Source organism: Agelaius phoeniceus, chromosome 8, assembly GCF_051311805.1.
Source record: "Agelaius phoeniceus isolate bAgePho1 chromosome 8, bAgePho1.hap1, whole genome shotgun sequence".
NCBI lineage: Eukaryota > Metazoa > Chordata > Aves > Passeriformes > Icteridae > Agelaius > Agelaius phoeniceus.
In genome coordinates, this window is record NC_135272.1 from 25,907,857 (window position 1) to 25,920,029 (window position 12,173).

The 12,173-nt window shown below is 38.5% G+C and overlaps 1 protein-coding gene across 3 annotated transcripts in view; it reads left to right on the top strand.

The window, feature by feature from the left end:
* The window catches only part of ADGRL4 (adhesion G protein-coupled receptor L4), a 72,364-nt gene that overhangs the window by 25,487 nt on the left and 34,704 nt on the right, over window positions 1–12,173 (top strand). For all 3 annotated transcript variants that reach the window (XM_054638363.2, XM_077182336.1, XM_077182335.1), the window contains one exon: window positions 11,227–11,379. In XM_054638363.2, the coding sequence (XP_054494338.2) occupies window positions 11,227–11,379 (153 nt within the window). The remainder of the gene's footprint in view (window positions 1–11,226; window positions 11,380–12,173) is intronic.

Consider the following 12,173-nt stretch of genomic DNA (forward strand, 5'->3'; position numbering starts at 1 on the left):
TAGGTTAACTCATTCTGCTGTTTGACATGAAGCTAAAATTTTCCAGATTTTATGCCTTAGAAAAAAGGTCCAGAAAGAGCTACCCAGACCATTTAGCATGAGGAGACCATGAGTTCCATCACTTCAAAGCTGTATGTTTCAGGAGGGAGAGATGAAAGAGGAAATTTGGCCTTAAGACCAAGTCTGGTTTTTGGAAGAGGTTGCTACAGAAAGGAGGAGAGCTAGATGCTTTTCAAAGGAGCAAATTCCACTATGATATTTGGCTGTTATATGGGAAAACGATTATAATCATCCAAATACCTGCAACCTTTTAACTGAGCCAAGCAGTACCACAGATCTAACTCCTCCTAAGTTTTATAATCTCCTGTTCCACTTCTATCATTACATTTAGCTTTAATTCACATCACAAGAAAAAAAAAGGGGGGAGGCTGTGGGGAGTACACATCACCAAAACCTGCATGATTTTATAGTGATTTTTTTTTCCCAAAATCATCCACTAGGGTCAGTCTCTGAGAATATCACTGTCAGTAGTTAAGATGTTTTGACCATGGAGTTAAATACTTACAGCATTGACAGTAGCTGCAAATACTTCAGTGGTTATTGTTGTAGTCATTAGTCCAGCTGAAATAATGCTGGCATGTTTTCCCTCTGGGTAGAATTCCTCAGCCTAATTGTCTCCTCCTTGCCAGACCATATTTGATATCTTCAGGTTTGGAGACTGGATGGATTCCAGCAATTAATGGCCTTTCTCAGTTATAGATTGAAATTATTTCCTTTTGTGATTTAGTCTATTATCCAGAAGTGAAGCTATTGAATTCCAGAACATTTAAATGGGATAACTCACAAATAGGACTAATATAAAAAGGACAGTCATCAAGCCACATGAAAGCTTTGTGGGCCACTGTAGAAGATAACTATTTCACATGTCATTTTTTACTTTAAAAATAAAATAAATAAAACCATTATTCACTATTGTAAAGTCTTCTTATAATGGCCGAACCCTAATACTAGCTTAGAGCAATATGGGTCCAAGTGTTTCATAGAGCAGGATTAGGTCACCTCATCTAACCTCCCAAATGTTAGATGGCAATCAAATTTTGTCAAGATACTCCTGTCTTTAGTACTGCAGGTTGGGTTTGACAAAAGCAAATAGTGATCTCTAGTGATGGCCAGACCAGACTCCTTAAGGTACTCCATCCACTCAGAGCATAATTAGCCTGTGCTTTCAGAAATCAATGAGCACTCTTCCACAACAGGAAAAAAATAGCTTTTGTAGTCACTGTTTGATATGTGACTTCCATGTTATTTGAGTTACTACTTCTCTCAATGAAATTTTACCACATCTTTTATTGTATTCTGCTTTTTAAATCCAAAATGGAACATAATACACATCTCAAAAGCAAGAAATGTTCTTAATACTCTTTCAGATATGTTACAGGAAATTATTTGCAATAAATTTGTCCTTTGGAAAAAAAATGTAACACAGTGATACCTGGGCTTCATAAGGTGCAACCTGTTATTAAGCAGCAGATTCAAATGCTGAACACTGAGAAGCACAGTTGTCATTTCTACATGTCTAGCTGTCCTTGCTGCCCAAAGAAAGTCTTAATGCTATGATTCTAAATTTAGGATTTAGCAAAAACTTTCTAAGTAAAATTCAGTTTCCCTTTTCTCTTGCAAAAATGCTGGTAAAATGGGAAATGTAAACAGAGAGAGTTTACCTCTCATGGACCAGGAAGGTAGTCTGGAAATGTGAGATGTAGGAATTCATGTTCACCATGACCTCTAGCTTAGTGTTTCACTTGCTGTTTGATGGGTCATTGTTGGGGGAGCCAGAGAGATCACTGCCTCTGAGTGATACCCTCTGGAACTGCCTGTAGGAGACATCCACCTGGCAGCTTTTGGGATTTAGTCGTTAACAGAGTAATCCTGCTGTAGTTCTACTGTCTTTCTTTAGATGCATTTAGCATCTGTTGCACGCAGATCAGATAGATCACAAGATTTGGTGCATGGTAGTGTACAACCTCTTTGCAGCTACTGAAGAATTTGTCCTCTACAAGAGTGTTTTTGGTTCTGATGTAACATGCAAAAAATTCTGTCATACTGAGTTTATGTGTTCTGCAAGTAGAGTTTCGAGAAATTAGTGTTGGAAATAACAAGAACCAGGTGCATTGATAATTGAAATACTTTGAGTCTTATTTTCCTTAATATTATTATACAGTGGCTATTTGAGTATTGGACAGATATGTGTACACAGAATAAGTAAATACTCTGAAAAAAGAGTTAATGTAATCAAGACTTCACTCTCACATTGTGATAAATCTACTTTCATGGATGGTGCTGATTCTATACCAGAATGATGGAAAATGCATTGGGAAATCTGCAAGAAATTAGAATGCCAATATTGTATTTCTGTAGTTTGGTTTGGGTTTGGTTGTATTTCTGGTTTTCTTTGTTTTGTTTTTTTTTTTTTTTTTTTTTTAATGCAGTTGTATTTGCAGTGCTGAAACAGAACTTCTACTTGGTTTCCCATTCAGTTCTGCAGGAGGGGGCATGGTTATCTACTGGCAATCCCTTTCAGTAGGGGACTGCTGTGCTGCTTACTTTCCTTTAAACAAAAATATTCTGATTGTGCATGTCCTGTTTTACTTTTCAGTTAAAGGATGTTTTTCAGTGAAAACAAGGAAGTTAGCAACAAAAATGAAAGCTAAATGGGAAATTTGGTAATTTAATAAGCAAAGTTTCTAAAACATTTCTGCTGGTAGCATTCAGAAAAACCCTGATACCTGCACACTGCCAGCAGTTCAAATCCAGCATATCCCCATTCAGCTGCACTCCACTTTGTGTTAATTCCTTGTTTTTGAAGGAGGTGAACCAAGAAACTAATGATATGTCTCAATTGCATTCTGTCTAATCCTGGAGTAGCGAGCTTGACATTTGTGGGTGTCTGCCAGGATACTGAGGTTGGGTTTTGTAATTAAATCAGTGTGGGTGATGAAGAGCAATGTGATCTTGATTCTTGACTTCTGCTCTTGGCAGGTTTTGCCCCTTTGCTCCTGTAGTAGCAATGGTGTAGGTTAATGGGGGCCACTCCTTGGGCATTTGTGACTTTGAGGTCAGGCTCTTTATGGAAACAGACTTTTCACACACTTAAACCAAACATGAGCATATTCACTTGGAAAGAAATGCAAAAACAGTCCTGGTATTTCTGAGCCTGCCACAAGGAGCAATGGAGCAAGTCAGCTAGGGGAAAGCGTGCTTCAGAATTAGATATGAACCTGAGCTCGTCCTTTAGCTCAAACACACCTGTCTGCCCACTCCAGGGAGGAACTCAGCAGCCTGGTAGTAATTTCTGGCTCCCAAATGTATAATATGAACCACCCCAAACAAATGGATCCCATCAACTCCAGTTAAAACTACCCTTACCAGCTAGCTCTGTGCCTGAGCAGTTATTTTATGAATCATTGCAGAGCCCCATGTATTTGCTCATTTGTGCCCATCACTGTGTGCCACCTGTGCCACGAGCTCACACACCTCACAGTGTCACTGATGTTAAATATTTGATACTGCCCTTTGTGCTTTGCAGAGGCTCCCGGAACAGCACAGGTGCTTTTGTGTGCTTCCAGCCCCAGATGCCTGGCACAGTGGGAACACAGTGCTGCTGTTGCCATGTGACATTCCAGACCCCAGGATGCAGTCCTGAGTGACTGAAGGATAAGCCCATATCCTGACGTAGAACAGCACCATTTCTTCCCATAGCCTTTGCTGCATGTTTGTAGCAAGTCTGATAAAGCTCATCAGATAATGCTCAATGTTCCACTGCCTCAGTCAAGCTGTGTTTTCTCTCAGTTACACCTTCTTCACATCTTGCTCACCCACACCATGATGGCCCCACTCTGGATTTCATCTACAAGTCTAAAGTGCTGATGCATTTCCTGGCTGTGTTTTCTGACTAAATATACTTTTTTGTTTTGAAATTTAGGACAGTGTTGCCTGGATGTTTTTATTCCCCCTTAATCAGACTGTTTCCTAAGCTGTTTTCCTTCTGTCTAATCTCTTGCGTGGGACCAAAATGTTTGGATTTGAGTGACATCTCACTTATTCACATCCTGTCAGATGGGAGCATTGTGTTGTTTGAGTTCACAGTATAACCAACCAGGAGCTGCATGTGACTGGAACTGGAATTGGGATAATTTTTTATCCACTCCTATTCAGTATCTATTAACCAGTTTTCCAAATAATTCACCTAGTCACAACTTCTCACCTCAAAAACCAGCCTTGGAACGCCAGCAGACCATCTTCAGCCTGTTCAGGGGCTTTTTCCCACTGTACTGTCTCTGACATTACTCTGCTACAATCTCTCTCCTTCTTTAGCATTGCATTTTAACCATCAGACCAGCTTCTTAGCTGGTAAATTAATGCTGTGTTCTTGTCTTGGGAGAAAGACAGAAGGGGATCCTGGAGTACTCCAGATACAAGGAGGTCGTGCTCTGCTACCCTGACGAGTGAGTGGCAGCTCCTTGTCCCTTGTGCCTGAGCTGCCTCTTGGGCTGTGCTCAACACCCACATCCCTGACAGGCTCCTGAGACCCTGTTCTCCACAAGCAGGGGATGCTTGACCAGCTCCAAGTTTTGCCTGCAGGAGAAAATCGTCACAGCACTGTGGGTCTTACCCTCACGACCCAGTCAGGGAAGGGGTGTCAGTCAGACAATAAATAACTAATTTGTGGTTTGGACACCCAAACTGATGCTCTGCACTTGCAGCTCTGAATTCTCTTGCTGAATCTCTGTTGGTCAGTACAGCAATGAGGTCTCTCCTGGGAGAGTGATCAGAGGGTGTTGATACACTCCATGTGGGCCTCTGCTCTCCAGAGGTGCAGCGGAGGAAGTGTTGGGGAAAAACTGTGGCAGGACCATGCAATATTTATTCCTTCCTTCAATTATTTAATTTTTTACTTCAGTTTCACTAATTTATGCATGTTGTTCCTTCTCAAATTCTTGCAGATGCCTCTCTCAGCAAATGGTTTGTTTCCAGTCAAGGACTAGTACCTTTAATGATATATACCCCAGCACAACCCCATGCTTCACATAGGAGTGATCACAATTTATACATTGCCTTTTTCTGGTATTTCACAAGTGTTGAAAAGGCAGGATGTTCTATGTGGCTAAACAAAATGACAATTTCATTTCTGGCATTTACCTGATAATAAATGCTGTTCATGTTTAATTTATAATGTCTGGAAATATCAGCAAGAGATGAGGGAAACAGTTTGGATAATATATTAACCCCTCCAAACCTTGTCCATTCTCTGAAACTCAACCTGAGTGTAACTTTAATATGTAGGAAACTTTCCTTTCCTCCTTCTTTTAGACTGTTCTGTTCTGTTCCTTAAACTGGGACTAAGCAAATTTTCTGTTGTGAGGCCCTTTAGTTCATCCAGACATGAAAGAACTGCTGATCTGAAATCATCCCTTCATACACACGTAGCCTGTGTGAGAGAAAATATTTGTTTGCTGCACTAAGACCTTATAGGAGCTAGTTTTAGAGCCATCAAGTCAAAACTGGTGAAAAACTCCCAACAAGCTACAAAAACATCCCAAGAAGGCATTGTGAAAAGCTCTTGAAGGTGGCAGAGAAATGTGAAATCTGAACAAGGCAGAGCTTGCAGCAGTAAGATTTCCTATGCAGCAACTGCATGCTTCCCTGCCCAGGTGTAGGACAAAGATGAATCAGGCCCATTATGAAAGCAATTCATATTTAAATGAGATTTCCAGCCCAGTTTCTACAGTCTCTAGTGGTTATTCTAAGCATCTGCTCTTTCATGCTGATTTAGACCAAGCTCGAACGCTGAATCTTTGGAGAATCATAAACAAATTGTGTTAAATTGCCATTAATGGAAACAAATCACAAAAAGGAAAGGCAAGGTTGTTAATGGTATTGCTGTTCTTAACTCGGGCTTTGATGGCAGTAGATGCAGTCCTGCAGCACAGAAGTAATGTATGTAAAATCACCCACTGTTCTGAGACCTCCAGACAGGCTGAGCACAGCGGGGGGAGTAGCACTGGAATTTGTTTTACAGGAAGCCTTTCATTTCCTTGCTTTTGAGGGGTTAAGTGAGGCACTTCAAGCCCTGTTCTCCCATGAGGGTTACACTAGGGAAGGGTAGTTTTCGTTTCCCCCAGGGGCTCCATAGCAGCTCTGGCAGCAGAGGCTACTGTCAGAAAGCAGCGGATGCAATGAATCAATGTATTCCCCAGCCAGCCTGGCTGCATTTCCTTCCTTCCCACTGCTGTCCAGCGCTCAGACTGCTGTGTCCCAGAGATACTGGGTCCATCTTGATGGATGGGTGTGCCCCAGAGGCCTACAGCCTTGCTTTCCACAGATAGGTGTGCGTGGATTAGGGGAAAAGTAATTGTTGATGTTTTAATTGCATTAACTTTGTCACGCGGGGAACGCACTAAATAGGAGGTGCACATATTGTGGTGTAAGAGCTGCTTGTAGTCCACAGTAACATCAGGCTTCACTAAACTCCTAAAAATCACAGCCTGGGCCTATGCTTGTTCCAGTGAGGCTCAGGTTAACAAACTCAAGCTCTGGTCAGGTGTCTTTAATATTCTCTTCATTTCTACAAAAATCTCGTTTTGCATGGATTGGGGAGGACTGAAAATGCACAAATCGTTCTGTATAACTTTGGATTTCCACCTTGTTTGTTACTTGAAGGGAGGAACAATTTATTTAGAAATCTATAAAAAGTAAAACAAGAAAAACTTCTGTGTGATTGTGAATCAATATGACAAGTTTCACCCCACAACTAACTCTTCATATTATATGTCATCATATCATCAAAAAGTCTATCACAGAGATGTGCCCAGCACAATGAAAATCCTTCATAGCTGTTTGATAAATCCATTACTAAAAGATTTTTCCTCATGACATTTTTCATGTAAATACACAAGCGGTATTACAAAAATCATCTATCCAAAATTGATAACTCAAAGAATTTTCCAATCCTTATCACAAAAAAAAGCAGATTATGTACTTTTGTCGCTGCTTTCCAATTGTAGGTTATCATTTCATAACCACGCATTATTAAAATACCATATATTTACCATATATGACATGGTAAATCTTGCACTTTAAAAGGGACATGGAATCCAACAAAGGAAATGTTCCAGGTTCATTTTTCTCCTCCTAAAATCTTAGCAGATTCCTCTAGCTTCCAAGTGCATCATGCCCCTAAAATCCATAAATCATTCTTCTTTTTTGTATTGGTATGCTTTAAAGTTTCTAAAATAATTTAATGCTCTCTCTATGCAAAAATGTACTCATATTAATGAGCACAAGTGTTTGACAACAGAATTACTAGCTCAAATCAAAATGGAGCTCTAGAGGGGTGTATAACTTTTCATTTTTTTTCTTTTTTTTTTTGCTTTTAAAAATCTATAATACATTCTCAAGAGACTAGCAGAGGTATGATTACATTACATTGATTACTATAACAGTAGTTGATTCTATCTAACTATGACATTTATGTACAGTAAAATACATGCTCGCTGTAATTTTAAGGTAAAAATGGAAAATGGATTTTATTATACAACTCTACCATGTAAACATCCTACCAGTATTCAGGTACACATTGCTATATCTCCCACATATCTTTGAGTTACTCAACACAAATTCCCTTGGAAATTATTTATAATCTTCCTTACATTTTCATTGGTAATGATGAGATTTTAGAGCAATCCAAATCATAGAACTGCCATGTAAAAAAATAACTAGCCAAAAATGGAAAGCAACCTAAAAAAACCAACCAATCCCAACAACCAGGTCCATGCCCCCACTGTCATTTCTCAAGTGCAGCTATTCAGGAAATGCCTTCTGTATCTAACAGACTTGAATGTAGCATTACCATTTAGCCATGATAATTAACCTTGTCATTTGGCTGGTCGTGCCTCTAAAGTCTCCAAATTTTTCATAATTTACTGGAGACAAAAAATCTTTAAAGCAATGTATATTTCCCGAAATACTGCCTGCAGTGTTCAGTGAGTAGCTGTGCAGCATTAAATGCATGTGCTGTAATTAAATTAGGTAACAACAAAGCAGGTGGACTCTATGAGTGCTGTCACTTATAGTATCCTTTCTGCGTAGGCAGGAAATTTTGTTAGGAAAACATTTTTTTCATCTATAAATCCCATTGTTTTTTCCTGACATCCTTTAAATCACAAATCCAATGACATTATAAATCATGTAAAATTTGCAATATTACTTTAAGCCCCTGGGCTCCTCATTGGAGTGCTGTCTGAATAAAAAATTCAGGTTGTTTACACAGAGAACTCGATATTATTTTTGCCATCATTTTTTATCTTGTAGAATATTTTGTGTAAAAAGAAATGCTTAGATAGACTGTATATGAAAATCCTTTCTTTTTTTTTTTCAAACTTCTTCTCTTGCCTTCCTCATTAACCTAGTAGTTTTCCATAGCCTACTTCCATCAGTAACTTTTATGTCATTAATTTCAATGCAAGCAGGATGTGGTCCAGTAAATTATCCCCCTGCACAGTCTGCTCAGTATTACTTTAGACCATGGGAATAGTGAAATGAAAGCTCCATGTGAATTTAACTCTTTAAAATATTCATTCTTGTGTTTGCAATGTAAGTTACTGCTGTTCTTCAATGTTCAAAATGTTCCTGTAATGATCTGAAAGATCTCTCAATAAGAAAGCTTACCAAGGCCATAGAGTCACCATTAAATCCCTTGCAGACATCATAAATATTGAGGAAAAACACCAATAATCCAGTGAAGTTATTTAGGTATAATTCTAGAGAATTTGTTGATAACCACTGTATGAGTCATTTTAATATTGCTTATAAATCCTTTGGACCACCAAAAAAAGGCAATATTGCTGGATATCAAGGACTGAAGTTGAACTCCTAGTAAAAAAATCAAAAATAAATGTTCTTGCATGTAGCCTTTAGACTCCTCAGCTCTGTTGTTCCTCTACTTTAAATCTAGTCCTGCCGCTATCAGTGACCTTCTACTTCTCATTTTCCAAGACTACAATCCCATGAGCTTTGCTAAGTCAACACATACTCTTTTCTAGAATCTGTAATATTTTCCCTAGACCAAATTAATTTTACACCTAACTGGAATAGGGCAGTCCACTCTTTTTTTGTTGTCACTAAATGCTAGGCAAATTTGAGTTGCAAAGGAGTCAGACACACACAAAATACATTAGAATTGGACCCTGTAATTAAGGTTTGCAAAGTTTTCTGGGACCTAGTCTCTGCAATGCTACATGACAAACCAGATTTTTTCATATTCTCGTGCTTTTTTTTTTAAACTGGGATCAACATCACACTTTTTCCTCCCTATCATAATTCCACTTATACTAATTAGGTTTTATTTTGGCATTCTTTAAGATCCAAATGATACACATCCTCTGCTGTATTCTCATGAATACCAAGGCTGTGGAATAAATATTGTTGACGTGTGTTGGCACAGTGCTTTTATACTTGGATTCCTCATTAAATTACATTACATTTTGGTTTTAATGAGCATAATCCATTTGATACTGTTGACCCAAATTCCCCTGAGGAAAACTGCAGCTCTGAATTGATATTTGCATGTCTGAGTCAACTGAGCCACACTGAAAATCATGTCAGACTTCAAATATCAAAATGTGTCCTGTTTGAGTTATGCTGGGGGTCGTGACGAAGTTTTATTCCAGAAATATATTCCTGCAAGGCTTTGTGGCTCTTGCTGTACTTTAATCTTGTCACTGTCCCAGCTTGCATGCCACTTTCCTTATCTGCATCCTATCTTTGTAAACAGCTTATGAGAACACTGACCATCAGGAAGCAGGAGCACCTTTCTAAAGCTCATCCTTGGGTGTCTTTTCTGAAATCATATTTCTTCTCCCTGTCATGCTCCTAAATCATTTCTCTTCTGCAATAAATTTTTATTTCTCTCCCTGTTAGAATTCTTTCCTGTCATTCATCATGTTATGAGTACCTTTTGCTTGAGAACAGGAACAAAATCCCAGTACATTTCAGAAAGTCTTTAACTCTTTTCCTTTCTCATGGTGTAGAAAATAGAAAATTCCACTCAAGAGTGCCACCTTCTTTGGGAGACTTTCATTGATTTTTTTTTTTCAAAGCTTTGGGGTACTTAAAAAAATGGGTTGTTGGAAAGATGGATTTATCAGTATTGAGAGTGTTTTTCTCAGTTTGATAAATAGTGGGCCTGAATAAGAAAGCTTTTGAAATATTTTTTCAAGTTTGGTCTGAAAATTATTCAATAGACAACAGAAACCTTGGAAGATTTTGGATAGGAAATGGTTTTATTGAGTCATTGCAGGAGATCAACTATGCAGTTCAAAGCATGAGTTTATGATTTTGTTTGACCTTTGATTAGGATTGCTGGATCCCCATGCTCATAATGACAGTCTCAAACTTGTGTATATCACTCCTTTTTTTCACTGTGTCATTGGAGGCCTGGGGTTAGCCCTGTAAAATTGTTCATGTGAATTTTCAGGTACAAAAATTATGACTTGCAGAGCAATTGCTAAGAGGTAAGGCTCAAGACATGAATCTTGCTGATCCCTTTGTTGAGACACTTGGGAGAGCTAAGAAAAAAACAATATACTTGAAGACTCAGGCCAGTCAGCAGGATGAATTTGTAAGTCTGTTTTTACAGTAATGCTGAGAAATACCATAGAAAGTCTTTTAAAACAGGCTTTTAAAAAGTCTGTTAAAAATGTGCATTTAACTATAGTGGTCTTGCTTTGATGTCAGAGAATCAAGGGGGTGATTTCTTTATAGTCTTTTGACCTCTGTTTTTTATGATTCAGAATTCCCAGACACATCCTCAGAGTGAGCTTCTACCTGTAGAGTTTTGGATAGGAAAAAAATGTTATCAATTACAACCATGGCAGAACGCGCACTTGTCTCAATCCTTTATTCCAAGTGTACATCCAATTAAACCGTTCATTTCAGCATCCCACTGATCTCTCACTTGTTGATTCACACATGATGAGGGCAGATGAATGCTGCTGAACACCTGATTACTTCCTTGGCAATGGGAAAACTCTATAGACAGATACCAAGATTGCCAGCTCAGCATTCAAGGCTTATGCAAGTGAATTACCAGAGCCAAATTAAGCTTATAGAATACTGCTTTCTTCAATCATCAAATGTAAATATATTTTCCCATCATTTGTCTTGCAGATGATAATGAGTGTGAAAATGCTACTCAGCCGTGTGGAGAGCATGCCAATTGCACAAACACAGAGGGAAGTTATTACTGCACATGTATGTCTGGTTTCAAACCCAGCAATGGTCAACAAATTTTTGTTCCTAATGATGGAACCTCCTGTGTGGGTAAGTTATTACCGTCTGCCAGAGAGCTTTACACTGTCACTCTTCTCTTATTGCTTCTCTTAATTATAGAAATTTAGCAACATGCTCTCATGTTTTGAAGTTTGGAGTTTGCATATAAAATTCCTATATTTTGGACTGGAACAGGTTTGCTTAATATTCCAGCTCAGGTCCACACTTCTCCCTGACAACAGAGCATCTGCCATTGCTTTCAGTGACACTTGCACCTTGACTCTGCTTGCAATATATTTAAATCCACATGTCACAGATTTATACAATAAATATATAGTTAAGGCTACCCAGAAATCACCAATTCACCCATTTATGCCACTGTTTCACTGATCTGTGAGCAAGGTGGTCACATTCTCAGGAGAAAAAGTGACAAAATATTCTGCCTTCAGATCTGGATCAACAAAATTCTCTATAAGTTTGAACTAGTATACTTCAAATATCTTTTATTTGGAAACTTGGTTACGATACTTTTGTTATTTTTCAAGTCTAATCAAAAGCAACAAGCAAGATCAGTGGTTATCCTACCTCCTGTGCCATTCATTAGCCTCTGGTTCTGTAACAGTTGAATGGAACATGTTCAAGATTACAGGGGAGGAAAAGTTCTCTGGAAAAATGTTATTTCTGAACAACCATGCAATCCTTTAGGATTTCCTCTGAATGAAAGAACTGCAACTATTTCTCTTTTTCAAACTCCTGGTAATTTTCTCTGTATGTTGCAAAAGTCCTCAGGGAATGGGAAAATGAGAAATAAATCTATTGCCCTTTACACCTTTATGCTGACTGTG